The sequence below is a fragment of the Chanodichthys erythropterus genome, chromosome 9 (assembly GCF_024489055.1).
Source record: "Chanodichthys erythropterus isolate Z2021 chromosome 9, ASM2448905v1, whole genome shotgun sequence".
In the NCBI taxonomy this organism is placed as follows: domain Eukaryota; kingdom Metazoa; phylum Chordata; class Actinopteri; order Cypriniformes; family Xenocyprididae; genus Chanodichthys; species Chanodichthys erythropterus.
Genome location: NC_090229.1, coordinates 7696141 through 7723308, shown reverse-complemented (window position 1 = coordinate 7723308; position 27168 = coordinate 7696141). Strand labels below are relative to the sequence as shown.

Below are 27168 nucleotides of genomic sequence, written 5' to 3'. Positions count from 1 at the left end.
TATGAGAAAGAATGTCCGGAAAAATTTATTTTTTAACATTGATGTCATTCGAAGTAACCAATATAAAGGGACCATTTTGGATCAAGTCGTGCGATCAATATCATGTGACATCATTTAGACACCTACATAGGACCACATGGGCATGAAGCAAAGTAACTAACTCTCTTTTAACTATTTGAAAAATTCATGTTTTCACTTGTTCATACGCATGTCCCGAAACATCAGGTCATTCAGCTATAAAACATGGAAAATGTTGTAATATTTTAAAAACTTCATTAATGTAATATTTAAAAAGTTTATTGCTAATAAAATGTAAAAAATAATTATCAGCATTATGTTTTTTACACTTTTAAAAACCTTATTCGTCAATGACCCATATATAGAAAGACGGTCATTTCTATTACTTATGAATAAGAAACTGCAACACGCAATATAGTGGAATACGCCCGCCTTCTAAGTAAAAAAACAATCGCTGATTGATAAGGTCACTGCAGCTGCCGTAAAAAGCTCCGGTTCCCATAGAAACCTGAAACTCATGCTTAGGTCTGCACATGTACATTGCCTGAAAAATAATCCTTTTTTAACGCTATTTGAGCATAAGAAACAACATTAATTAACGTTAATTTGATGGTGGATTGCTTTAGTTTAAGTTAACAATAATAACCCTGATTAGCATTGAATGAGTTCGTACCATACACGCAGTGCTCCATATGTCAGCAGGGGGTCCGTATTCGGCTCCGATTAGCACCTCCAGAGCTCGGTACTGACGCGTCTGGATGTCCTCCGTAAAGTGCTTGTGCTGATATGGAGGAGAGGACATCAGCAAACATCATACATCACCAGCACCTGACGTGATCCACTTTTTGAATGTAATCAACCCACAGTACTCACCACCCAGCATGCATTGCCTAGGTCTGCAATCTTGATGTGTATTTTATCTGCGTTCTGAGGTTCTAGAGGATTCACTAAGAAATCAGCAGCAGAGTATGCTGATGGAAAAAACAGACTGATGTGAAACCAGCAACATAATTACAGCCAAACAGAACATTTAATTTAAGATGAAAGGCCTTTAAAGTGCAACAGTTGGGTTTCAGAAGTAAAAATCTCATTCATTTACTTCATAGAGGATTTCATTTTGAACAATAACTGAAGCCTTTAAAAACTAAAAGGTAAACTAAAAAGGCCAACTGTGAGCTACAAGGTTGTTAATCGATGGTATATGCTTTTGTTGAAGCCTTCAGTCGCATTATTTTAACTTAATATAATCCTGTTCAACAGAAGGAATCCTGATGAAGAATACACTATACAGAAGTTTGCAAATAAAAATCTCCACCAATCAGAGAATATAAAAAAGCAAATAGCACCAAAAGAACTGTTTAGCACCCGCCCACTCCCATGATGTAATGCTAATGTAGTCAGTCTACCTATGCTCTTAAACTACTTAAATATTTGTATACATAATATGCATATTTTGGAATAAACCAAATATATTGTTTCTATGTACATAATCAACCTTTATAAATCAACTGTTTTATATATTTGCAATGCTTAATGGGATTGTAGTTTTTTTTCCCTCATTAAAGCCAAGTACACAGTGTTGCATCTTTTGCCTGATTTTTGCTTCAAACCGCAGTTTGTAATTGCTGTGATTTTCACCTCGTCTGGTGGGTTTGGTTCATGGCTTAAATGAAGACTTAGAAATTCCTATGGAAAAAATGAATAGAAAAAAGAATACTTACAGAAGTGTTTGATTTAAAAAAAGATTTCAAATCTAGACATTTAAAAAAAAGTCTTCATTAAAGTGCTATAAGCTATGAACCAAACCAAACGAAGTGAATCATAACATTAAAAACTTTGATTTGAAACAAAGAAGTATTTGAAAATCAGACAAAAATACAAAGGTAGAAATATATTATATTATATTATATATACTGTATATACACACACACACATAAATACATGTTACAAAAGTACAAAATAAACAGAATAATAAAAAATAAGCTTTTAATGTTTAAATTTAAATTTAGTTTAAGTTGTGCAAATTGTAACAGTCCCAATGTAAAGTTTTAAGCCTAACCCTCCTATACTTAACTTTCCGTTGAGAGCGCGAGCCTTTCAAAGTATTCTCTTTTGTCTGTGAGCACACAAAGATGCATTCGACGAGTGCGCACTACCTAGAGGACTTTTTTTTTAAAGAGGTAATTCGTGTATGTGCTGTTCTTCTTCTGTTCTTTTTCCTTTTGTGGCGGTTAGCAAACAGCGTTGTATTACCACGTGCGCCCCCTTCTGGATTGGAGTGTGTATTGCCTGTGATTAATGCTGCCTTCACAAGCTATCGGAAATTTGATAATTCCCACTTGAAATGGGAGGGCGTTCATGTGCAATTTTTACCTAGGAAACTAGTATTTATGATAATTCCAAGAGCATGTGAATGCAGCATGACTGTATTCTTCGTGTAACCGCATGAACCGAACCGTGACGTCTGTACTGTATGGTTCAGGAGGAATACATGTACCGTCACACCCCTAATATAGCAGCGGCATAGCATGACCGACTTAATTACATCATTTGCAATGCTTTATGGGAATGGGCGGAGCTTACGAGCTTGTCGCAAATCTCTGATTGGTGGAATTTTCTGTACAGCATCATGGGTAATGTAGTTTTCCCCCACAAATTCCACTGTTAAACATGATTATTTTAAAAATAAGTTGAAATAATGTGGGCTGACGTCTTTGTAAGAAATGACAGACTGCCTCGACCCAGATTCCATTTCAATAATAAGCTCATTCCCCAAAATGGCTTAATTATCATAGAGAAGAACAGAGTCAACAGTTTTGTTATTTCTGCACTACTTGGGATATCACATGCTGAGCAAATGGTCATCAATTGTAGAATGGGAGCGGGTGAGGGACTCTGAGAACCATCTCAGTCAATGGGGAGTCTTAACTTCATTAACATACACACCACAGCTGTTACAACAAGAAGAACTTCCCCATAGAAGGGAAGAAATACTGTGGTAGTCAATGGGGGGCGAGATCTGCTTGGTTACAAACATTCTTCCAAATATCTTCCTCTGTGTTCAGCAGAACAAAGAAACGTATACAAGTTTGGAAAAACTTGAGGGGGAGTAAATGATGACAGTAAATGATGATTTCATTTTTGGGTGAACTATCCCTTTAAAGGTTTAAGTTATGAGTTATCATTTAAAACAAGTTAATCGCTTAAAATCAGTTTCCCTATGGAGAAAATGAACTGTTGCACTTTATTGGTAGTTTTCCATCAGCTCAAAGCAGAGTTACGTACAGTTGGGAGAGAGCAGCGAGCGCTCAGTGGAGTATCCGGACAGTGTGGACAGAGCCGACTCAGAGGTAGCTGACAGGATAGAGCCAGACATGCCGGACAAGCCCGATCCAGGGCTGGAGAAGCGCAGGGGCCCAAAGCCGTTACAGCCCTCCTCCAGCCACGATGAGCCCGAATCAGGACTGTGTTTAGTTGGATCTCTTAAGAAGGAGTGCCCGTTACCGTTCACTGTGACAAACATGAAGAGGAAAATGGGTTAAATATTCAAGACAAGTCAAATTTATTTGTATAACACTTTTTACTATACACATTTCAAAGCATGCTGTTATGTCTATAAAGGCCTAATGCTTTAACGGAGCAGTTTTAGGGTTAGGCGATAATACAATCATAATATAAATGATCCTCTGGATTTAGATCAAGCTGTTTTGTATTTGTTTTTTTGGTGTAGCAGATAATAGCAATAAGCCTAAAGGATGCCATACACAGTAGTTGTTGTAGTTGACAGATTTCACTAAAAATCACGTAGTGTATGACTGGCACAGACTCTGATTTTTATATGCTTCAGACCTAGGCTGTGTCCCAGTTCAGAGGCTGCATCCTTCAAAGGTCGAATGCATTACAGCAGCGCAACAAAGACTGTCCCAATTCGAAGGCTCCTTCAAATATGGCCCACAAATGCGTCAATCATTTCCTGGGTGCGAAGGATAGAAAGAGTGAATCCTTCGCAGCCGCAGCCTATCCCAAAATTCTTTGGGCGGCAGTGATGACTGGAGTTTTTTGAGAGAGAAAATGCTGGATTACTTTTAAATGTAAGTATTGTTGGGTTTTAAACTTATTCTAATATCTAACAATAGAAACAATTGAAATGTTGACACATCTAACCAACATGTAAATTTATACACTATATTGCCAAAAGTATTGGGACACCACTCCAAATCATTGAATTCAGGTGTTCCAATCACTTCCATGGCCACAGGTGTATAAAATCAAGCACCTAGGCATGCAGACTGCTTCTACAAACATTTTTGAGAGAATGGGTCGCTCTCAGGAGCTCAGTGAATTTAGTGTGGTACCGTGATAGGTTGCCACCTGTGCAATAAGTCCATTTGTCAAATTTCCTCACTACTAAATATTCCACGGTCAACTGTTAGTGGTGTCATAACAAAGTGGAAGCAACTGGGAACAACATCAACTCAGCCAATTTTCTGCAGAGTCAATAGCTACAGACCTCCAAACTTTGTGTGTTCTTCAGATTAGCTCAAGAACAGTGCGTAGAGAGCTTCATGGAATAGGTTTCCATGGCGAGCAGCTGCATCTAAGCCTTACCATCACCAAGTGCAATGCAAAGCGTAAGATGCAGTGGTGTAAAGCACGTCGCCACTGGACTCTAGAGCAGTGGAGACGTGTTCTCTGGAGTGACCAATCATGCTTCTCTGTCTGGCAATCCAATGGACGAGTCTGGGTTTGGTGGTTGCCAGGAGTAAGTGTAAAGTTTGGTGGAGGGGGGATTATGGTGTGGGGTTGTTTTTCAGGGGTTGGGCTTGGCATCTTAGTTCCAGTGAAAGTAACTCTTAATGCTTCAGCATACTAATGCATTTTGGACAATTTCATGCTCCCAACTTTGTGGGAACAGTTTGGGGATGGTCCCTTCCTGTTCCAACATGACTGCACACCAGTGCACAAATCAAGGTCCATAAAGACACGGATGAGTTTGGTGTGGAGGAACTTGACTGTCCTGCACAGAGTCCTGACCTCAACCCGACAGAACACCTTTGGGATGAATTAGAGTGGAGACTGTGAGCCAGACCTTCTCGCCAACATCACTGCCTGACCTCACAAATGCTTCTAGCTTCTAGAAGAATGGACAAAAATTCCCATAAACACACTCCTAAACCTTGTGGAAAGCCTTCCCAGAAGAGCTGAAGCTGTTATAGCTGCGAAGGGTGGGCCAACTCCATATTAAACCCCACGGATTAAGAATGGGATGTCATTAAAGTTCATGTGCACGTAAAGGCAGGCGTCCCAAAACTTTTGGCAATATAGTATAGATAGATTATATGCCTTATTATGTAAATAAATGGACATAGGTGAACATATTTAGACAGGTTTTAAATCCTGCTATGTTTCCAGACAGTTGAATATAACTTTCAAAAAAAGTCCAGTACAAACATTATTGTCGCTCGTCAAAAGCATGTGTCACAGTTGCTAGGCAACAAGAACAAATTCCATAAATTTTCCAGTAACTGGTGACTACTGGATGAGAATGTGAAAAATTATTTTATTGAGATCTAGAGATTGTATCAACCAAAAACGTCTCTAATTAATATTTTATTTTTGGTCTTTGTAAAAGCACTGGGGTTGGGAAATGAACCTCGCTGCCTCCACAGATCACACCATTTTTATTCTGTTCAATGTTCCTCCATCCCTGGACTTTAATGGGGACGTAACACTGAGAAAAATCACTAAAACTGACTAAAATTTCCTAACTAAATGGTCATGGAAATGAACTAAATTCAACTAAATTTTCTGAATAAGCAACAAAGCAGTAAATTTTGATTTATCCTACATTTTTTTCAGAAGTCCCATTTTTCAGATTGATATATAACTGAAAATAAACAATCCGAGGAAATATTTATGTAAAAAAGGAGAAGCTGTGTCAAAGCTCCATTCACTTTAAAATTCATCTTGATGTTCTAGATGTCATCTTGCATTAGCAAATGTTTATTAAGTCAGTGCATTAATTAGATTTCCATTTGATGGCCATTAATGCTGGATAATACTGTTTACAGAAATGAAAACACATCTTGTCACTTGAGTAAAAGATTTGTTGTTTGCTTTGAGACGGAGTGATGTTTTTTTTACCCAGGAACAACAGGAGACGTGCATAATGGATGTCTCATTATTTTCTGGCTTGAAATATAGTCAAAAATAAACTGAATTGATTTTACACATTAATCTTTTTGCTGTTTACTGCACATCAAACTTTTTCATAATCTTTCAATCGCTCACAGACGTCCCCACAAGGTATTTTATCTCATTTTTGAAGTAATATTATATTAAAAATTATTATTTTTTTGTTCCTCAACTTACAAAGCCCTCCATCAATCAAGTGAATAAACACTTTGTGCAAATTAATTCAAAAGAATCATTAAAACAGTGATTCAAAAGAATAACTCATTCGCAGAGCGAACATCACTATAGTTAAATTCTCCACTTGTTCATGCTAAAAACAGATATAAATGTAACTCACTTTGTGCGTGTCTGTCATCATCCTCTCCATCCTCGCTGAGCCTCCAGAGCGCTCGTGTGTTTCCAGAACCATCCTGTGGCAAAACCCCGTCTAGCTCCTCCATCCTCTGCAGGTCCAAAAGCCTCTCGTCTAGCAGACGCTGCTGCCGTTTGGCTCTCCTCTTCAACTTCTTCTTCTTATTCTTTGATAATTTAGCCGTCTAGACACAGACAAACAAAAATACAAAAAAAAGCATAAAACACCAAACTAAATTCAAAGACACCTTCTAAAACAAGCATGAGATATTAGCTGATCAACTTGTGCAATTATGATTGTTATGTTTGAAAGAACAAACTAATCTCACTCACTTATTTTGGTTAATATGTTCCCATATGAAAAGGATGTGTCATAGTGGTTAAGGGCTGGTAACCAGAAGGTTATATTAAAAAAAATATGCAGGCTCTTCCAAGGTTTATAATGCCAGTGAACTATTTTTTTTTCTTTTTGAAGCCCAAAAAAGTGTATTCATCATCATAAAAAGTAAGTCATACGGCTTCAGGGGGTTAAAGTTCACTTTCAGATAAAAATTTCCTGATAATTTACTCATCCCCATGTCATCCAAGATGTCCATGTCCTTCTTTCTTCAGTCGAAAAGAAATTAAGGTTTTTGATGAAAACATTCCAGGATTTTTCTCCTTATAGTGGCCCCGAATGGTGAAGGTCAAAATTACAGTTTCAGTGCAGCTTCAAAGGGCTTTAAACGATACCAGACTAGGAATAAGGGTCTTATCTAGCGAAACGATCAGTCATTTTCTAAAAGAAAATAAATAATTCAAATTATATACGTTTTAACCATAGATGCTTGTCTCCAACTAGCTCTCTTCTTCTTCTTCTCTATTAGAATTCAAAGACCCTCCACAGGTCAAAGTTTTAACTAATTGTTATATACTTGCACTAGCATATTGTATATAACAATTTAGTTCTTTGACCTGTGGAGGGCAGTAATACACTTTGCAGCATATACACTGCTGGAATTTAAATAGAGAAGAAGAAGAAGAGAGCTAGTTCAAGACAAGCATCTATGGTTAAAATGTATATAATTTGAATTTTTTTTTGAAAATGACCGATCATTTCGTTAGATAAGACCCTTATTCATTGTCTGGTATCGTTTAAAGCCCTTTGAAGCTGCACTAAAGCTGTAATTTTGACCTTCAACCATTTGAGGCCAACTGAAGTCCACTTTATGGAGAAAAATCCTGGAATGTTTTCATCAAAAACCTTAATTTCTTTTCGACTGAAGAAAGAAGGACATGGACATCTCGAATGACACGGTGGTGAGTAAATTATCAGGAAATTTTTATTTGAAAGTGGACTAATCCTTTAATAAAGGCCTTCTGAAGCAAAACAATGTGTTTTTGTACAAAAAATATCCATAATTATAACTTTATAATCTGAAATCACTAGGTTCCGGTAAGATCAGTCCACGCGTTTACAAGAGAGTCGAATTTCCGGCGCATGACGTACAGTAGGATGTAGGCGTAGCGCAAGCTTAGGCAATAGTAGATGCCTCTCATTGTTCTAACAAATAGGGCTGGGTGACTACTCCTCATTTCTCTTTAAAAATCCTCTTTTTCGACTTCTAATTCAAGACCGGTGTTTTGTTTTGCTCTATCCTCTGCGCTTTTGTGTTCGTCAATAAGTAATGCATAGGGTCAGAGTATGGACCCAAGTATGGCTGTTACCGGAAGCTAGTTATTATAATTTATAAAGTTTTAAATATGGATATTTTTCCTCTCAAAAACCTATCACTTTGCTTCAGAAGGCATTTATTAATCCCCTGGGTGGGTGACCTATCCCTTTAACCTCAAGTTACTCCAGGGGGATTGTTCTTGAAATAATTTGCTTCATGATTTGCCAACCGTAGGCACAGGTGCCAGCAATGAAATGCAGAAGGGTTATTTTATTTAGTTACAGAAGCCAAACCCTCTACATTAATCCTAATTTTAATAACATGATGTCCAGGGTTCACTCACTTTTGCATGCACTCTAAGCTTACACTGACGCAGCAAAAGTGCATTCTGCCAAGGGGGATATCTGACACGCCTGCACCATTTCCAGCTATGGGACTATTTTGGGATGGCAGCACTGTTGCCATGTCTGTTGTCTGGTTGAGCCGTGACACGTCCGCTCTACTAAGCCCAGTCTTACTGAACTGACCTGATGAACCTCAGTGTCTGGCGCTGTCTGTAAAACTACTGCTGCTACTTATAAATCACACTTCCTGCTGTAGGTGCAGATATATATTTATCAGAAGTACTCGACTGTATTTCAGACCTTATGCTCTGGTTACTGTATATCAAATAAATTGGGTCAATGTAGTCTTAAGGGGTCAGAGAGGTGCATGCAATATGCATCCAATATGCAATATGGATATGTCTGTCTGAAGAAAACAGAGGATAAAATCATTCAAAAGTTATAAACCTTTTAAATCAATTATGATATTAATAAGCCATTGTTACATCTCAAAACATTTACAGGTGAAATGATTAAAAAGGAAGGTGGTGATGCACAGAAGGAATCACAAGGACTAATTAAATTAAAATATGCCATAAAGAAAATGAAATGCAGTTTAGCCGACCTAAAACACATTAAGTTGAGACGTGCAGAAAAAGTCCTGGATGGATAATTTCTATAATTACTCTTTTTAATTTTTTTTGAGGAAACAGGCAGCCATTCATTCCATTATGAAAATCTGCAGCCTAACCATTAGAAAAGGCCAAAACATTAATTATTATTTCCTTTTCTTGTTTTATCATAATTCTATCATGCCATTATGAATATTAATAATAATAATAATAAAGATACATTGAGTTGAGACATGAGAAAAAAATTACTGTTTGGATAATTACTCTTTTTAACAGTTTAAAGTAACAGCAATTTATCCAAGTACAAAATCTGTAGCCTAACATTTAAAACAGACCAAAACAAAAAGATAAAAATGGATAATAATTAATTTCATTATTACTTTTTTATTTCTTGTTTTACATTACATGTACATTATCATATCATTGAATATTATTATGATTATTATAAAAATTATTATAAAACAATAAATAAAATAATTAAAAGCCAATTTGGCATATCGGGAACAACATAAAACTCAATATCCATGTTGTTCCTAAAAATTCAATACAGGTCGGTCTCTTCCAAAAATATAACCAGGGCTGCCAACTCTCACACATTCTGTGTGAGACTCATGCATTCAGTGTGAGACTCATGCAATTGACACTGTTCTCACGCTCTCACGCCACACATCCATATTCTCACGCAGTGAAAAATCATCGCGGAGCAAACAGACAAGACAGAGCAGGTTACTTTTGAAACAAAGTCTCAGCTTTCCAATTTTGAAATTGAAACAATAAATACTGTTATGGCATAACATATCACTGTAGCCTCAGATCAAGCGAACTGAAGCACTCGTGGACCGATCATCTCTTCCTCGTTACTACTAGTTAAAGTACAAAAACATGAATGAACATCAGAAGGTATGTTGAATGAACCAGTACAACTTACTGAAATCATCATGTATCATGTAATCACTCAGTTTCAACAGCGAATAAAACAGCTTGTAAATAATATTTCACATAAAGTTTACCTCAGAAAAACCGTTCAATGTCGATAAACTATAGTTAGTGAGAAAAATGTACTCCAGAGAGGAGCAAAAAAGCACTATATTACATATTAAAGGTGCAGTTGAGAAATGCTGTTGATATCTGAAATCACCAAAACAAACACGCCCCTACCCAAAATGATCACACCTCTATCTTGATAGCTCCGCCTCCAAATTCACAAAGATGCTATGCAACACATACAGAAATTGCTTACTGCACCTTTAATTATATTTATACTCTAATACCACTAAAAGTTATTATTATAACTTTATTATTATAAAAACGTCCTTAAAGGGACAGTTTGAAATAACTTGAGGGTGAGTAAATGATGACAGAATTTTCATTTTTGAGTGAACTATCCCTTTAAATGCAATTGTATACAAATCAGCTGTTAATTAATCTTTAATAATAAATGTACCAATTGACAGAGTTCCCTGTATAGTTTACAACATCAGTCGAGAACGATTTTTTTTCCTTGTGAAAATTTTAACATGCACTATATATCCATGTATATACCCAAATGAATCAATATTAAATCACAAGCTCATGAATCGAATCCCCCCCCCCCCCCCCCCAAATTCTCACTCCTAGCTGAACTCAAAAGTTGGCAGCCCTGATATAACACCCTTCCAAGCGGATAATTTTGAAACATCTTTTTCTTTTCAACATTTCATTCCTCATCTCAGTTGCAGAGACAGTCTTGCTTTTTGCCATTCATCTCATTTATATTCAGAGGAGAGGAAAATGTGACAGTAATTCGTGAAATCACTCTCAGCCATGCAGAGGTGGTGGCTGAAATAAGAAAAGCAGGATACAGGGAGCGGGAACGCACCGGATCTCTGTCTGACTGTCATAATGTGAGAAAAGATAATGCTCCTGTCTGAGAACAGCTTACAGCACTGCTCTTTTCTCACTTTTAAAATAGTCGCTTTTAACTTTTCTTCTAAAGAATGAAAGAAGAAAATGAATCGAAATGCAGAATGATCAGATGAAGGAACATAGCTAGCTGGTTTAATGTTCCAGCATGCAAACACCTCTGAAAGGTCTAATAATGTTAGTGAGGAGTTAACGGTGCGAAATCAACACATCTGTGGGGCGGCACAAAGCATCAAGACCAAATCCACTGACTGGGTGAACACAAAAGAAATGTTTTCTCTAAGCAAGCAGCATTTCAACATAGACTCTATGTGTTTACATGTTTATAAAATCAGTTATCGGCCAAAATGAAAGCATTTTACGAGCATAGCTTGCATTCTCTTTCCCCAGATCAGTGGATCTGACCCCGGCCATGGAGATTTGCCCCTTTCCCAGTGGTTCATGCCCATGTATCTACAGAGGCAGGGGTGGGTTAGGGTTACAGCAGGCAGATTATAACAGTCATGTGTCATTTTCACCAGGACAAACTACATCCTCTCTGTATTTCAGCAGGCACAACTCTGAACGTACCTGTTTTTCCCTTGGGGCCGTGCTAACTGCCGTCAGAACAGAAGAGGAAAGAGGGAAGGGACAGAAAACCACAATGATAATTATAATAATTCAAAATAAAAAGAAAACAGAGAAAGAAAAGATAGGACACCAGTTAGAAACCAAACAGACGACAGAGAAGAAATGAGAAATGATTGGCATATTCACCACAGAAGCAGAGGAGAAATGACGACCAGCATGCAGATCAATTTAACTGCCACATTTCTAGTTGATTCAAAGTTAAAAACACACCCAAGTGACTTTCTTACTTACTGTCTTACCTTTGCAACTTTGTAAAAATCATTTGGAAAGTAACCCCTAATCTATGACCTGGACTCAATTGTTGAGGAGAAAAGAACTGTGTGCTTGAGCTAACATCCACAGGAAGGCAAATCTGTGCAAAAAGGATTGTCCGTCACTGCTATAGTAAGGCTGCAACAACTAATCGATACATTCAATAATGAAATTGACAAACTTCATTATCTAGAAGTTTTAAATTTGAAAATTGAAGTAAAACTGATCATTGATTGTCAACTAATCATTAGGTCGAGATCATTGGCAGACAAGCACATTGTGTTGTTACAGTTTATGCCAGGGATACTCAAATTGCATTTCGCTCAAGAGGCACTTTCAGAAAATGCAGGATGACCAGGGGTCAGTGAATAAATTACCAGGCAATACTTGATTTTCATTTGAAGTATAAACCACAGCTATGCGTTACACCAGCCTCATATTTTTAATCAAAACAGTAATAAATGCTGGTCAGTCTTTGAAAGACATTTTTCAGAACAATGTCCAATGACAATGAATGAAAAAAAAAAAAAGTAAATCTTATTTATGAAATACATACATTAAAGTCGTAATAGATTGTGTATTTTGACATACATCCTAGTGAAATGGATTACCTAAAAAGAAAAAACAACAGCGTAGGGACTTGGTGTGTTGGGTTGCATTAGATGTGGTCGCTCAACTCAAATTTCAGTGGAAGCCTGCATTCGATTGTAATTTTTATGCAGACTAAATGACTGGAGAAGTCTGCCATACATCACCAGAGAGAAGTCTGTCATTTTCACAAGATCAAGTTATGACGTTTTTATTAAAAATTACGAAATCAAAACTAAAAACTGGTGAGGAAAAAGTGTGGTCACAAAATAACAACTAAAAACAAACAATTTATTACATTTCAAAACTGATTAGGCTACCAAACAATTGAATTTTGAGTGCATGTTTTACACCCCATCTACACTGCAAGCAACAAAACACAACCCCTTCATACTGGAAGTCAGTAGTGTAGTGCGACAAAACTAATACTGTGTTTACAGTGTAGATAGCTTGATTACAGTGGCCAATAGGCTGAACTTTGAGTATCCCTGGTTTACAGTATTGTACACTGTTCTTCACATTATATGAAGATAATAGGGTTGTCAAACGTACCAGTACTACCGGTACCAGTCGGTACTAAAATTAAAAAAAGTTGCTGGTACCAGCATTTCTGTAGTACTGATAGTACCGGTTATATTTGGTGCCCGCTGATAGACGCTGCTTTCAAACGCTCTTGAATCGAGATTGCGATCTTTTAATGATTAATCGTGCTGCTCTAAGTCTTAGTGATTTTTAAGGGAGGCTCTTCTCTGGTATCAAGAACCACAAAATTTTACTTATATTTTAACCGACTACTCAAATTTTGGTACCGTGACAACCCTAGAACATAATTTAAAAATGTTCTTTAAATATCATCTATATCATATGGAATGTATTTATTATGCAAGCATTAAATGAGTCATACACTGTATGAGTCTGAAGGGAGCATAACGCAAGTCTCATGTGATACTAAGGTGAGTCTCAGGTGAGTCACACTTGAAAACAAAGAACTGTACCAGAAGAGCCGGAGGGGGGTGGAGCTCCAGCCTTCTGCCATACCGTGGCCTCTGCCGCCAACCGTCTCACATACACCTCATTCACGTCTAGCAGGATATTCTCAGGCTTTATGTCTGTATGGATGATCTTGCATTTTGTGTGTAAGTAATCCAAGCCCTCGAGAACCTGGAGGAGAGAAATAAGATGTCTGAATTAGGGATGTCAATTTTACATAAATTTCCATAATCGATCATTGTTTAAATTAACGATCAGTTAATCTATTAATTGTTAACCTTAAAGGGTTAGTTCACCCAAAAATGAAAATTATGTCATTAATGACTCACCCTCATGTCGTTCCAAACCCGTAAGACATCTTCATCTTCGGAACACGGTTTAAGATATTTTAGATTTAGCCCGAGAGCTTTCTGTCCCTCCATTGAAAATGTATGCACGGTAGACTGTCCATGTCCAGAAAGGTAATAAAAACATCATCAAAGTAGTCCATGTGACATCAGTGGGTTAGTTAGAATTTGTTGAAACATCGAAAATACATTTTGGTCCAAAAATAACAAAAACTATGACTTTATTTAGCATGGTCTTCACTTCCGGGTCTGTTGTCAATCTGGGTTCACGACTCCGCAGTGACGCTGCTGACGTAAGACGCTGCTGACGTGTTATCCGGTACGCCCGAGCTTCGTTTACAGAGGGAGACGCACGCTGTATTCAAGCTATTCTACATTGTTTGTATTTTGGTATTGCTATATTTTTTAAAATCGTGCGTAAGTGTGCATGTTGCGGATGTCCTAATCGCCAAAAACAATGACGTAAAAGTGCATTACCAACAGATGAAAGAATTAAATTCAATGGAATCAATTTAATGTAAAGGATTCCGGAAGAGAAGACAATGCTGAATAAAGTCGCAGTTTTTGTTATTTTTGGACCAAAATGTATTTTCAATGCTTCAAAAATTTATAACTAACCCTGTGATGTCACATAGACTACTTTGATGATGTTTTTATTACCTTTCTGGACATGGAAAGTCTACCGTACATACATTTTCAATGGAGGGACAGAAAGCTTTCGGACTAAATCTAAAATATCTTAACCTGTGTTCTGAAGCTGAACGGAGGTTTTACGGGTTTGGAACGACATGAGGGTGAGTCATTAATGACATAATTTTCATTTTTGGTTGAACTAACCCTTTAACCTCTTAAATCCAAAGCAATGGGTTTGAAGCGAAGCAATAGGTTTTTGTGAGAAAAATATCCATATATTTTGTCGCGATCATGACGCAGTGTTTTCCAACATCCTTTGAAAGTTCAATCAATGGAAACTGGATCTCAGGTGCGGTGGGAGTGTATAGTGTAGGGCTGGACGATATGGCCAAAATTTATATCACGATATAATTATTAATTTCGGTCGATACGATATAATTCCGATATCGATATGAACTATATAATAGCCTAAAGAAAAACTGCAAAGAACGGCCACAACGGATGTCTGTACCTACAAACCTCTGAAAAATGAATTTGCCAAATCTATGAAATATCTTCCTATAAAACTATATAATATCTTAGAAATAAAAACAGTACAAATAAATTTATGTTCAGCTTTTATTTGTATTTAGCCTTCATACAAACATGAAAATAAACATAAGACTCACTCACTTTAGTAATATTAATATCTTTAACATTAAACTATAACGTAGGCTGATTTTATTATTCTTAAAGGGTCATGAAACCCCAAAACACTTTTTTTGAGATGTAAACAGATATGTATAGGCTGCACATCACTGAAAACACTAAAGGTACTCAATGTTATTCATAAGTGAAAAATAGTTATTTTTGCATTTTTCATAGCGATTTTCATAGCGTCTTCCTGTTTGAAAAGCTGAGTCGGAGCAACAACACAAAATCTGACATAATCGTGTACTTTTGGCCCAAGTATGGGCATGGTCGAACATGCTGACGTAGACCGTTTCAAGCAAATCTCGACATATAGATTCATGACATAAAGCTCATTTAATCCAATCACTGCGCTGTAGTATGCATAAGATTATAATTGCAGTATTATGCATGAGGAAGCATCACTTCTCTCGGAAGTGGATTGTTTTGCTGTAATCTACCAGAACAAATAGAAAATATGTTCGCATGAGATCGCATTACAGCGGAGAATTCAAATAACACAAAAGTGCTGCTCATTCTCCTCTGCCTGCTCTAGCTGCGTTCAAATACGCAAGCCGTAGGCTGTTTCCCTCAGCACAACACGTGTTTGTATTTTGCTCGCGATGCGGTCAAATCTGGAGTTTGAATACGAACACAAGAAAAATACGATTGTTTTTATAGCCTACAGGAGCTCTGTGATGAGTTTAATAACACTAGCCGCGTGACACACAGCTCATACAGAATAAAGTATCCGTGTTTAAAGTTTTTATTTCACACATTCTCCTGCACCAAAGATGAACCAGCATGGTGTAGTTATGCACACATATTTTCATCAAGTTGTGGAAGCTTGTTCCGTTGCATTTGCATCAGGTGTACTCATTTTGTAAAACTTGCCGCGTTCGCGTTTGATCTTAGCGTACAATTGTTGAGCACTGTCTGGTGGCTGCATGTCTCTGTGGTGTACGTCATCACGCAAATAGCCAATCGAGTTCTGTTCTTTCTAACGTCTGCACCTCAAGTCAGTGATGCTGTAATGTATATATATCGAAATACCGGAAATGTGTTTAAAAAATCATATCACCGTTATCGGAAAAAATTATATCGCGATATATATTGATATTGAATTATTGTCCAGCCCTAGTATAGTGGGTAGGCATGATGTGTAGAAGCCATTTGGACACCATTTTACAGCTGCAGCAAGCGTTGGATTGACAGGTCTTGATTTACAATGTGCCACAGAATAGGAGCGCACAGCTGAAACAGCACTAGAAGATCATCACTCATCAACCAGGATCTTATTACTTGTTTATTCTATGTACTTTTATTGTGGCGCTTACACAAGTTGTTCTTATGTTTAGTAAAATCACATGTTTAGAGGGTTTTTTGGACCCTTGGTTAATTATGTTTCAAAATAAATGGCTAGGCTACCTAATCCATTGCATGGCTTGAAGACAATACAATTAGAATACATAACTACGGCAAGCTCACTTCATTTATCCTCATGTGACTACTGCATATGTTTTGCGCATGAGACGCACGCACCTCACAACTACGGGGCACCTCAGAACTAATGAGGACCTTGCTTAATTGACCATCAATAATTTTTAATCAATTAAATTATTATTGACAATGAATCAAACTGCGATTATTTGTTAGTATCAATAGACTGAATCATTCCCAGGGGTTTAAAGGAGCTGCAATGTGTATACCACATGCTGGTGAAAACAAGTCTGAGAAACGGTTGTTTCAATTTGACTGTACATTTTTAACATCTTTATGAACGAAAAACGGACCCACCTGTCGAAGAATGCTCTTCACACAGATCAGAGGCAGACCCATGTAGTTCGATTTGATGATCCATTTCAACAGCTGGTGACCGAGCACCTCTAGTACCATACACACATCTGAGAGGTCAAGAAGTCAAGGACAGAGTTTGTGATTATTAAACCACACGAAGTCTGCTATTTAAATATGGAGTTAGCATGTTCTACACACCCCAGAGTGAATAATCAGCACAGTTTTGTTTGCTACAGATACTCAAGTGTGCGTTTCATTTGATAAAAAGCTATCGTCAAATACAACACAGAATCTAAATAAATGGTCCATGTTACCAATAAACAAAAAAAAACAAAAAAATTATGACAGAAATATATTATTATTTATAATTAAAATAATGTGCAGCATTTTATTTTACAAGAAAAAAATAAAAACAGTTTTCTGCTGTAAAGGAAGTGTTATTTTTCATTTGATTATATTTTGAAGGGTTTAAATTGTTAATTAGACACGTTTTATGATGATTTAAATTGAATTAACCAATTAACACAGAATCCAGAAAAATTAAAAAGAAAACACAGAATTGTGGACAAAATTACATGGATTTTATGGAAAAAAATGAAATTGATCTTATAGGGCCTTAGAAAAAAAAAAAGAGTCCTAGGAAATTCAAATTTGAGAATATATAATAGGCTTGAAAGTCAAGAGGGAGAGAATTATTATATTACAAGGAAAGATTATGAAAACAAACAAGTTTTAAATCATAAATCATGCACAATAAGAACAAGAGCATGTACTAAGAAGTAATTCGAGTCAATATTGATTTTATGTTGACTTTAAATGACAGAGAAGACTTCAGATATGGCTTCTACAGCCAACAAAGATGCAACATCATGAGGATCATGTGACGGGCAGTAAAGGATACGGACACCATTGACACCAGAGATTTTGAAGTCATCGATGAGCTGTACTATCCTCTCTCGTTTGGTGTCTGTGGGGTCGCTGTCTCGCACCTGAGGAAAAACTCTTTCAGAATATATCTTTGTTTTTAAAATTTAAATTAAAATGGTTAATGTATTCAGTTCTCAGACTTACACATTTCAGTAGTTTAATCTCATCCAGTGCAGTCTCAGTGTAGTGCTGGGCACTTTTAACCACTTTCAGTGCCACAAACCGTTTCCGTCTACAAACAAATATCATATATTGTTGAATTCACAAAGACAGTCGAACAGCATGTGCGGCTGACTATCCATAAATGACTATCTGGCTGACTATCCATAATCTGACATCTGCTTACATCTCAATATTTAGAGATTGCGCATCTAGTTCCAGCAGTTTAATCTCAGGGATTAGGATTCACTTAGATCCCAGCATGTAAAATACTCACTGTAGATCCCAGCACAGCCATACTGTGGAGAAATGACCCCATCCCAGTTTCCTGACCACGTGATATCTGCCATTAAACAAGTCTCCAATTTTTACTGGATAATACCCTCCTGAAAAAAAAAAAATGTGTTCCGTAACATACATTCAACCAGTCATTATCGGTCATTACTATATATAGTATATTAAATAATAAATAATAAAGAGTCTATTTTTTCAAAAGCTTTGAATGTGGCTCATTCATTCAAAAATTATAAATTGAACAAATTTTGTAATATTAGTTGTTACTGTTCCAAGTCTTTTGTTTCAGAAAGTGAGGCTGTTTTGCACCAGGGATATTTTTGATAACTAAAACTAAAAATTAAACTACTGTTATTGTTAACCGTAAAAAATCTGAAATAAAACTTAAATATTAGATGAAAAACTTACAATGAAAATTTGAAATGTGGCCTTGGCAACTAAATGAAAATTAATAATAATGATTGGAACTAAAATAAAAATAAAATCAAACCTAAATAATTATATTTAAAATAATAAAAATGACAAAAACAAAATGACATTTTTTTTACTAAAATTAAAACTGAAAAATATAAAAATAAAAGCTAAATCAAAATATTAATTAAAAACTATAATGTAGGGCTGTACGATATATTGCGATTTATCGCAAATTTTATCGCACTCGATTTGTCAAAGGCTATTTTATGCGCAGCTTGTCAGAGCTGTACGGCTCTGTGATCAGTAGTAAATGCTGCTCCATCTGAAAGCCAGAGGACGCCCTTTTGCAGAAACTCTAAAAATGCCCTGCTGCAGAAGAAGAGAACACACATCATTCCAGGAAATCCCTATGGGCATCATACTATCATCAAAGAATATACACTAACAAGAAGTGACACTCAATAGAACGTTCCATTGCAACACCGGTGCCCAGCAGCAGCCCTGCGTTTCAGTCATTTTGGGGTGAAAGCGATTCGTCAGTCCACTAGTTTCTATGGCAATATCAGCAGCTTTGTTAAAACAAAACGTACATTAAAGCTGAAATCCAACCTGAATGATGACAACACAGAATAAAATACTGTCACTAGTGATCATCAAAGCTTTTAACAGTTTATTTTACACACTTTGCGTTTAAGTCTTCCACTTTTTTCACAAAACCTTTGCTCTCTAGAAACCCAGTCAGTTTGGGTTAAAATTCTTTGAAGTTCAAGTATTAGCATTATAAACACTGAATTAATACCAACATATGAAGTTAAATTAAGGACATGCATCTGAAAAATTGTGAATGTTGGACAATAAATATATGAATATAACAGCTTGATTTTGCAGTGTTGTCTAATGTCCGTTAAAGCAAAAGTGTCCAAAAGTGGGAATTATGTAATAATGGACACAGCAATGCATCATGTATTATAGATCATTATGTTTATAGCGTGATCCATTAAAACATACAACATAGTCTATTCCAATTCAGACATAAATACTATTATTACTATTACTCCACTATGTCTGAAATATATTGTTCGCTGCAAACATGATTATCTTAAATTTATTCATTATTAATTTACTATTATTAAATGTATAAAGTTGCATAAAATGGAAATACTCAAAGTAGGCTAACAAAGTTACTTCAGATGGTTGAATGGTTGGATTCCACAACTGGTAAAATAAAACATATATAAGACAATACAACATTTACTGTAGGAGCCATACAATTTACTGGTGACTTAATTTAAAAAACTGTTCTATTGCGCTTCTGATTTGGCAGTGATATGGTCCAATTAATATTTTCACCCCATAATGGCGGCCATGCTACCGGAGCACCATCTAGTGGCTGTTACAGAGTGTTGCCTCTTGGGTTCTATACTCTCTGCTATCACTGTAGCTGAATAAGTAGAAGATTGAAATGCTTTGATACATTTAACATGACTAATAAACAGTGAGTTTGGAGTAAAAACATGTTATTAAGGGGGGGTCTAATGCTATTTCATGCATTCTGACTTATTTACACTGTTAAAGAGTTGGATTCTCATGCTAAACATGGCCAATGTTTTAAAAAACGAGCTGCACGTATAACGGAGTATTTCTGTGCCAAAAATACTCTTCCGATTCCTCACAAACTTCGGACATTTTTTTTCGAGTATGGCCCTTTATTATGTAATAAAGGGTGGAATTCCTTGTATGGGCACTTCCCCTGGAAGAGCACATACGCACACATCGACCAGAGCGATGGATCAAGAGCACGCCCATCAATGCGCTTCGTTCGGCTTTACAGAAGTCGTCGGCAGCCCTGCACAGAACTTGCTCGAGAAAGTTTTGTCACTTTGTTTTTAGACCATGAAATCAACAATGTCATCAAAGAAGTGTGTTTTTGGTTGTGAGGGAAACATAACCTTGCTTCCCAAACAACCCAGAGAGTTTTGTGCTCACGCAGTACATTGATGCGCTCTTAATATTTTTTATTAAAATAACCATAGAAACTGATAGTTGCAATCACTTTTTTATTGGTTAAAATGAATGGAAAATATCTCGTGTTTTTCCCGTGGCTGTTTGAGCCCTCAGGATCGGCGCTTATGGTTTCATACACAAGGCCCAGTTCAGTGCTGGATTTACAGATTGTTTGAAACTGAAAGATGGAGCAGTCACAGTAATAATGATCCCAGTCATGAGTCGGAACCACAGGTGGCGAGTAAAACTCATCAAATGTCTGTTTTGTTGGCAATAGGTGCCTAAGTGCATATAATGTAAACATCACGAATGTAGTGAATACATTATTCATCATTCACTATACGCTATATTCATTATAGTGATTCAAAAGTTATCCATGGATAATGCGATTGTGTATTGTGTGTGTTTAAATACATTTGTTTAGCTGACCATTGATAGCTTTGCAACGCAAAAGCTGCACGTGCTCATCACTCTTTAGCTACGCTCACACGGCACACCTCGTGGTCCTCGGATGTTTTTTTCGAAAGGCTCGGTACAGCTTATGTATCTTTTATAAATATGATAAAACTAAAGACTTTTCGGAGATATAAAGGATGCACTACTACTCTGTAGGTACCCAAGATTAACATGAAATTGGCTGAAACTGTGTGTGATACCCCCCCCCATTAAATGTTGTCTTTTGTTGGACAAGATATTAACACATGCTTCTCATGTCCGGAAAGATGTTTGATGCACGTTGCTTTTTTAAAGGTGCCGTAGAATAGAAAATGTAATTTACCTTGGCATAGTTGAATAACAAGAGTTCAGTACATGGACATGACATACAGCGAGTCTCAAACTCCATTGTTTCCTCTTTCTTGTGTAAATCTCATTTGGTTAAAAGACCTCAGAAGAACAGGCGAATCTCAACATAACACAGACTGTTACATAACAGTCAGGATCATTAATATGTACGCCCCCAATATTTGCATATGCCAGCCCATGTTCAAGGCATTACACAAGGGCAGCCAGTATTAACGTCTGGATGTGCACAGCTGAATCATCAGACTAGGTAAGCAAGCAAGAACAATAGTGAAAAATGGCAGATGGAGCAATAATAATTGACATGATCCATGATTACATGATCGTTAGCATGTTGCTACTGTACTGTTAAATGTGGTTAAAGTTACCATTGTTTCTTACTCTATTCACAGATACAAGAGCAGTCGTTATTTTCATTATTAAACACTTGCAGTCTGTATAATTCATAAACACAAGAGATGGAGAAGTGGGGAAGTTTTGACATGCCCTGACATTTGTGCTTTTTTCAGTTCTTCATAAACATATTAATGACACAAGTGTCATTACACTGTATTCAGCACAAACTAGGCTACCATAATAAGTGAGGAACATGCATGTACATGTTTGTGTTTTTGAAGGAATAACATTTATGTGTGGTTATTGAAAAAACAAAAAACTTAAGTCACTGAAATAAGGCCAAAAAAAGTATAGTAAATCTGTGTTTAAAATACTTTAGGGTATTGGAGGTTGTAGACTAGAGTTTTTGCTTAAAAATTATGTAAAAATTATGCTGCCTACTCCTTCATATAAGACAATATATCGATTTAGTTTTTGTAAGGCACTTTTTGCCAAGAAACACAGTATGCGAGGAGGCGTGAATCACCACTGAAAATGGGCCATTCTCACCTGAGAAGACAAAAGAATTGGATAGTAATGAGCTGAAATGACTTGCATATTAATGAGGCATTTCAGTCAGGTAGGCTGTGAAAAACACCTTCTGTGATGTCTCAAGCTCATCATGCTATATGAAACATACAGAAAAATATTATTACAATATAAAGTAATGGTTTTATATTATATTTTAAAATATAATGTATTTCTGTTATGCAAAGAGTCTGAATATTAGGCTTTTAGTTTAAAAGCATGCACATTTGAAGAAATATTGGATTCTCATTATGCTTATGTCAATTTTCTATACAGAGGAGTTATATTTATTTAATATTCATTGTCATTACTATGAGCGCTGGTGTTTTCAATTCATACTTGAAGTCGGAGGGCGCTCTCTGTGCATTTTTAGTCCACAAATTCATCTAAAAGAAGAAGAGGTTATTCCTTGAATGGAGTTTCCAATTCATACTGCAGCCGGAGGGCGCTAAAGAAACAAAAACTCATCTAAAATTCATCTATAGAAGAAAAGAAAACAGGAACTAACGGCATGTCTTCTAGAGGTCGCTAACCATGGCTTTAACATCCAGATAAACACTTTTCATGACAATAAATACACGATTGAGATGATGAATGCATGTATTGCCTCAGAATTTACGTCTGAATAGCGCTGGCTCCGTGGGCGTGGCCGCATTAGCGGATAATGAGCTGAATCACAGATTTCTGACATGGCTCTCTTTTCATACAGATTACATAAAAACAAGGTTTGTTTTCGATTTGACTTACACGATTTAAAACCGGACATTTCAACGTTTCTTTAGACACAAGTCTAATTTTTTTGTGATTAGTATTCACTAAGTTACAGTTCATTTTCTGAGAACTATCAGATTGGAGTTCGTTCAGAGGGAGACGAGAGATCACGCATCATGTTAGTTTTCTTTATTTTACAAAAAGCACAACATTTTGTTTTTACTCTGAGTGTACACAAATAAAAGAAGATATTCCACAGATTAAAATGGTGTATAGCTCTTAATTGTATGGGCAACAGTGACGGAGTATTTTGAGTCTCTTTCACACTGGTAAGAAAAAAACTGCGGTGGTATTGCCAGCGTGACAACCGACCGAGGGAGTTAAAGGGGCCGCAGCCTGAATCGGTGCATTTATAATGATGCCCTAAAATAGGCAGTTAAAAAAATGTATTTAAAAAAAAATCTATGGGGTATTTTGAGCTGAAACTTCACAAAAACTTGAAAAAAAGTTCTAGGGCACCTTTAAATGTACATTATAAGCGACTCAAACTGGCAGTGTTTCCAGATGGATTTGCATTTGGAGCCATAATTCATTGACAAGCCGTGCATAAAATAAACAATTGCAGCCTTTGTGATTTCATAATCGCACTAAGAATTGCATTTAAGCGCGATTGCAATGTTATTTTTTGTATCGTGCGATACATTGTGCAGCCCTACTATAATAAAATATAAATAATACTAAAATAACAGTAATCCTGTTTTTGGTTTTCGTCAATGTTCCAAATAAAAATTAAAAAAAAAATAATGAAATGAGATGAAGTGATTTTCATTTGGAAAGTACTTAATTCACTGGATTATCAAAAACAGACATTATCATAGGGTTATTTAATATTGTAATCATTTTTCTTTTTTTCACAAAACTAACTGTGATTAGATGCATCATAGACTTACATCATGTTATAAGATTTTGGCAATATCACCCAACTACTGTTGGACAACATTATATTAAAGGATCAATAAGTATGATAATCCTACCTTTACAGTAATCTGACGGATTCTCCTGCTCCTCATCATCTGACCCGAGTAATTCTGCTGGGGGTGGGGAGAAGTCTGGAGGGGGAGGGCTCAAAGCTTGTGGTGGGGTCGGCTGATTGGACGGGTCCTCTGGAGTGGGAGGAGTCGTGGAGAGAACTGAAGGTAGGCCCAGTGAAGGTGCTATGGGAGTGGAAGGCGTGCCTGGAGACGAGAGGATGCTGGGTGAGGAAACCACTGTGATGGGAACGGAGTGTGGGAGGGGGGCCGGAGGCTGCAGGTCTGGGGGACTCTGGGAGAGGTTTAACGGGGGTGTCGGGGGCGACTCTGGAGGGGTGGAGGATCTGTGGATGGTGAGGATGTGGCACAGTTCATCGGAGGAGGGGATCTGCGGTCTGAAGAGCAATAAATAAGAGAAAAAGAGATGTTTAAATATCAGGTGGTTGACATCCTGTTTGAAAGTACATTCTTCTACATAACATTACTTATCTGTTGTATATGCCAAACGCAGCCATGTTTAAAGGCGCAGAATGTTACTATTTATAGTCAAGCATCAAGCATGATGACAACTTCATAAATAATACATCAACAGCTACTACTTTTCATAAGCAATCTACAGCTGTGACTTTCATATCTAGGGCTTATGATGTCACTCATATTCTTCGACCATCTGTGCAATTCAAAACATCAATGCACTATCTTAATATAAGGCCACACTTGTGTCTCAGTCTATCTAACTTTTATTAAATAGCCAATAAGTACATTTAAAAGGGATTAGCAACATTGGTCGACCAATATCGTATTCACCATTAATGATATCTAGAGAGCAATGTGGCCATTATAATGGCAAACATGAACATTATACACAAATGCATTCTATCAATAATAGAATAGTATAACAACAGTATATAATTGTTTGATATTAATGAACATTACAGATCACTTCAGTGTAACATTAAAAGCATGTCATTTTCTGTCTGTGTTACTGGCATAAACAGTAATGAAAGCTGATGGGGTAAATATAATGTCTTCTTAGAATACGACACTATGAGCACGTGATATTTATGTAGGGGAAGATCATACATCTGCTCTACACATCTTCTCCAGCCTACTTCTGAAATTCTGTATCGCAGCACTGCTATTGAAATGTAATAGTTTGCAATTTTACTTATTTGACCGTTTTACTTTGCACTGAAATTTAATGTGTAATAAAATTAAAGGATTAGTTCACTTCAGAAATAAAATTTCTTGATAATTTACTCACCCCCATGTCATTCATGAGGTTTATGTCATTCTTTCTTCAGTCGAAAAGAAATTAAGGTTTTTGAGGAAAACTTTCTAGGATTTTCTCCATATAGTGGACTTCACTGGAGTTCAATGGGTTGAAGGTCCAAATTGCAGTTTCAAAGTGCTCTACAAGATCCCAGATGAGGAATAAGGGTCTTAGCTAATGAAACGATCGGTCAATTTCAAAAAAAAATTTTTTAAAATTGTATACTTTTCACAAAATGCTCATCTTGCACTGCTCTGCGATGCACCACGCATTACGTAATCACGTTGGAAAGGTCACGGAGGTGGAAGTACCGCGGTAGGGCGAAAAACAAGATGAGCATTTGTGGTTAAAATGTATATAATTTTTTTTTTAGATCGTTTCGCTAGTTATTCCACTTATTCCTCGGCTGGGATCATGTAGAGCTCTTTAAAGCTGCAATGAAACTGAAATTTGGACCTTCAACCCATTGTACCCTATGATGAAGAAAAATCCTGGAATTTTTTCCTCAAAAACCTTAATTTCTGAATTTCAACTGAAGAAAGAAATACATAAACATCTTGGATGACATGGGGGTGAAATTTTCATTCTGAAGTGAACTAATCCTTTAACAAACATGGGAAAATGATATCTGTGCATAATCTGTGCTTCTCATCCATGATAAGAACGTATATATGAACGTATGCATGTGTGTATGCAATCTGTACCTAATGTGTATTGTTCTGATTTTTTCAGGCATGTGTTAAAATAGTTTCCACGTGCATGGACTGAGAGGGAGGGCCATGAGTCAATATGCTTATCTGGAGAAGTGACTCCCATGGCCACCCTCCTATATATTTTTAGCAGCATCTCACAGAGCAGAAACCCAGATCTGGATTCTGCCCAGTAAAACACACTCACCCCAGCTCCAAACTAGAGATTTCCTCTGCCGCTGCTGCTGCTTTGCGGTGCTTCTTGCTTTTCTTCTTCTGCTTTTTGCCGTGGCCGTTCTGGGGAAGGCTTTTATCACTGCTGAATACTGCCATGCATCAGAGAGAATATCATATAACAGAATACATATTAGACACGCTGTTATAGGCACCCCCACCCCCAATTCACTATATATGAGTAACGTTAACTAATGGAGGGCAATCCAGCAGCATGAATAACAAGATCGAGGATATTACATCGCCAGCAAGCTATAGGACTTTACTAATCCCATGCATGTATTAATAATTAACCGAATAATTCATCCGAAACGAAAAATCAGTGAAAATCCAAACATTAGATCCTCTAAACGTGCTCGCGCTTAGCTTTACCGCTAACACGGGCTCTAGTCATCAAAACAAGCATCATTTTAACCCTCTGACAAGCAGACATTGTTGAATTTATACTCGAGACACATAATACACCCACAGATATTTACATGTTTAAGGCTGTTTGGCTGTTTTTTTTAATAAAAACACTCTCACCGTTCATCGATATCATCGGGACAGCTGTCACCTCACGCACATTCGCTTGTTGGTTCTGCGCATGCGCATCGGGCACAGAGTTGTACTGACAGCAGCTCGTGCAGACGGTCCATGCCATATGCGCACTGTGATTACTAGAAATAAACAGAATAAATACCAAATAATATTTAACTGTTTTTTTTTTTGTTTGTTTTTTTTTACTTATTTCTATTTCTTATTGA

The 27168-nt window shown here is 36.8% G+C and overlaps 2 protein-coding genes across 2 annotated transcripts in view; both read right to left on the bottom strand.

The window, feature by feature from the left end:
* Window positions 1-27080, bottom strand: part of srpk3 (SRSF protein kinase 3) — a 31914-nt gene extending 4834 nt beyond the window's left edge. Inside the window, exons 1-13 of the mRNA XM_067394419.1 lie at window positions 26948-27080; window positions 26397-26514; window positions 24230-24621; window positions 18346-18454; window positions 18054-18141; window positions 17884-17971; window positions 16983-17089; window positions 13542-13707; window positions 11647-11672; window positions 6551-6749; window positions 3304-3528; window positions 892-989; window positions 692-799 (exon numbers count right to left, since the gene is read on the bottom strand). Of these exons, the coding sequence (XP_067250520.1) occupies window positions 692-799; window positions 892-989; window positions 3304-3528; window positions 6551-6749; window positions 11647-11672; window positions 13542-13707; window positions 16983-17089; window positions 17884-17971; window positions 18054-18141; window positions 18346-18454; window positions 24230-24621; window positions 26397-26514; window positions 26948-27065 (1842 nt within the window). The 5' untranslated portion in view covers window positions 27066-27080. The remainder of the gene's footprint in view (window positions 1-691; window positions 800-891; window positions 990-3303; window positions 3529-6550; window positions 6750-11646; window positions 11673-13541; window positions 13708-16982; window positions 17090-17883; window positions 17972-18053; window positions 18142-18345; window positions 18455-24229; window positions 24622-26396; window positions 26515-26947) is intronic.
* The window catches only part of plxnb3 (plexin B3), a 94192-nt gene continuing 94001 nt past the window's right edge, over window positions 26978-27168 (bottom strand). Inside the window, exon 36 of the mRNA XM_067394418.1 lies at window positions 26978-27081. Coding sequence (XP_067250519.1) covers window positions 27079-27081 — 3 coding nt within the window. The 3' untranslated portion in view covers window positions 26978-27078. The remainder of the gene's footprint in view (window positions 27082-27168) is intronic.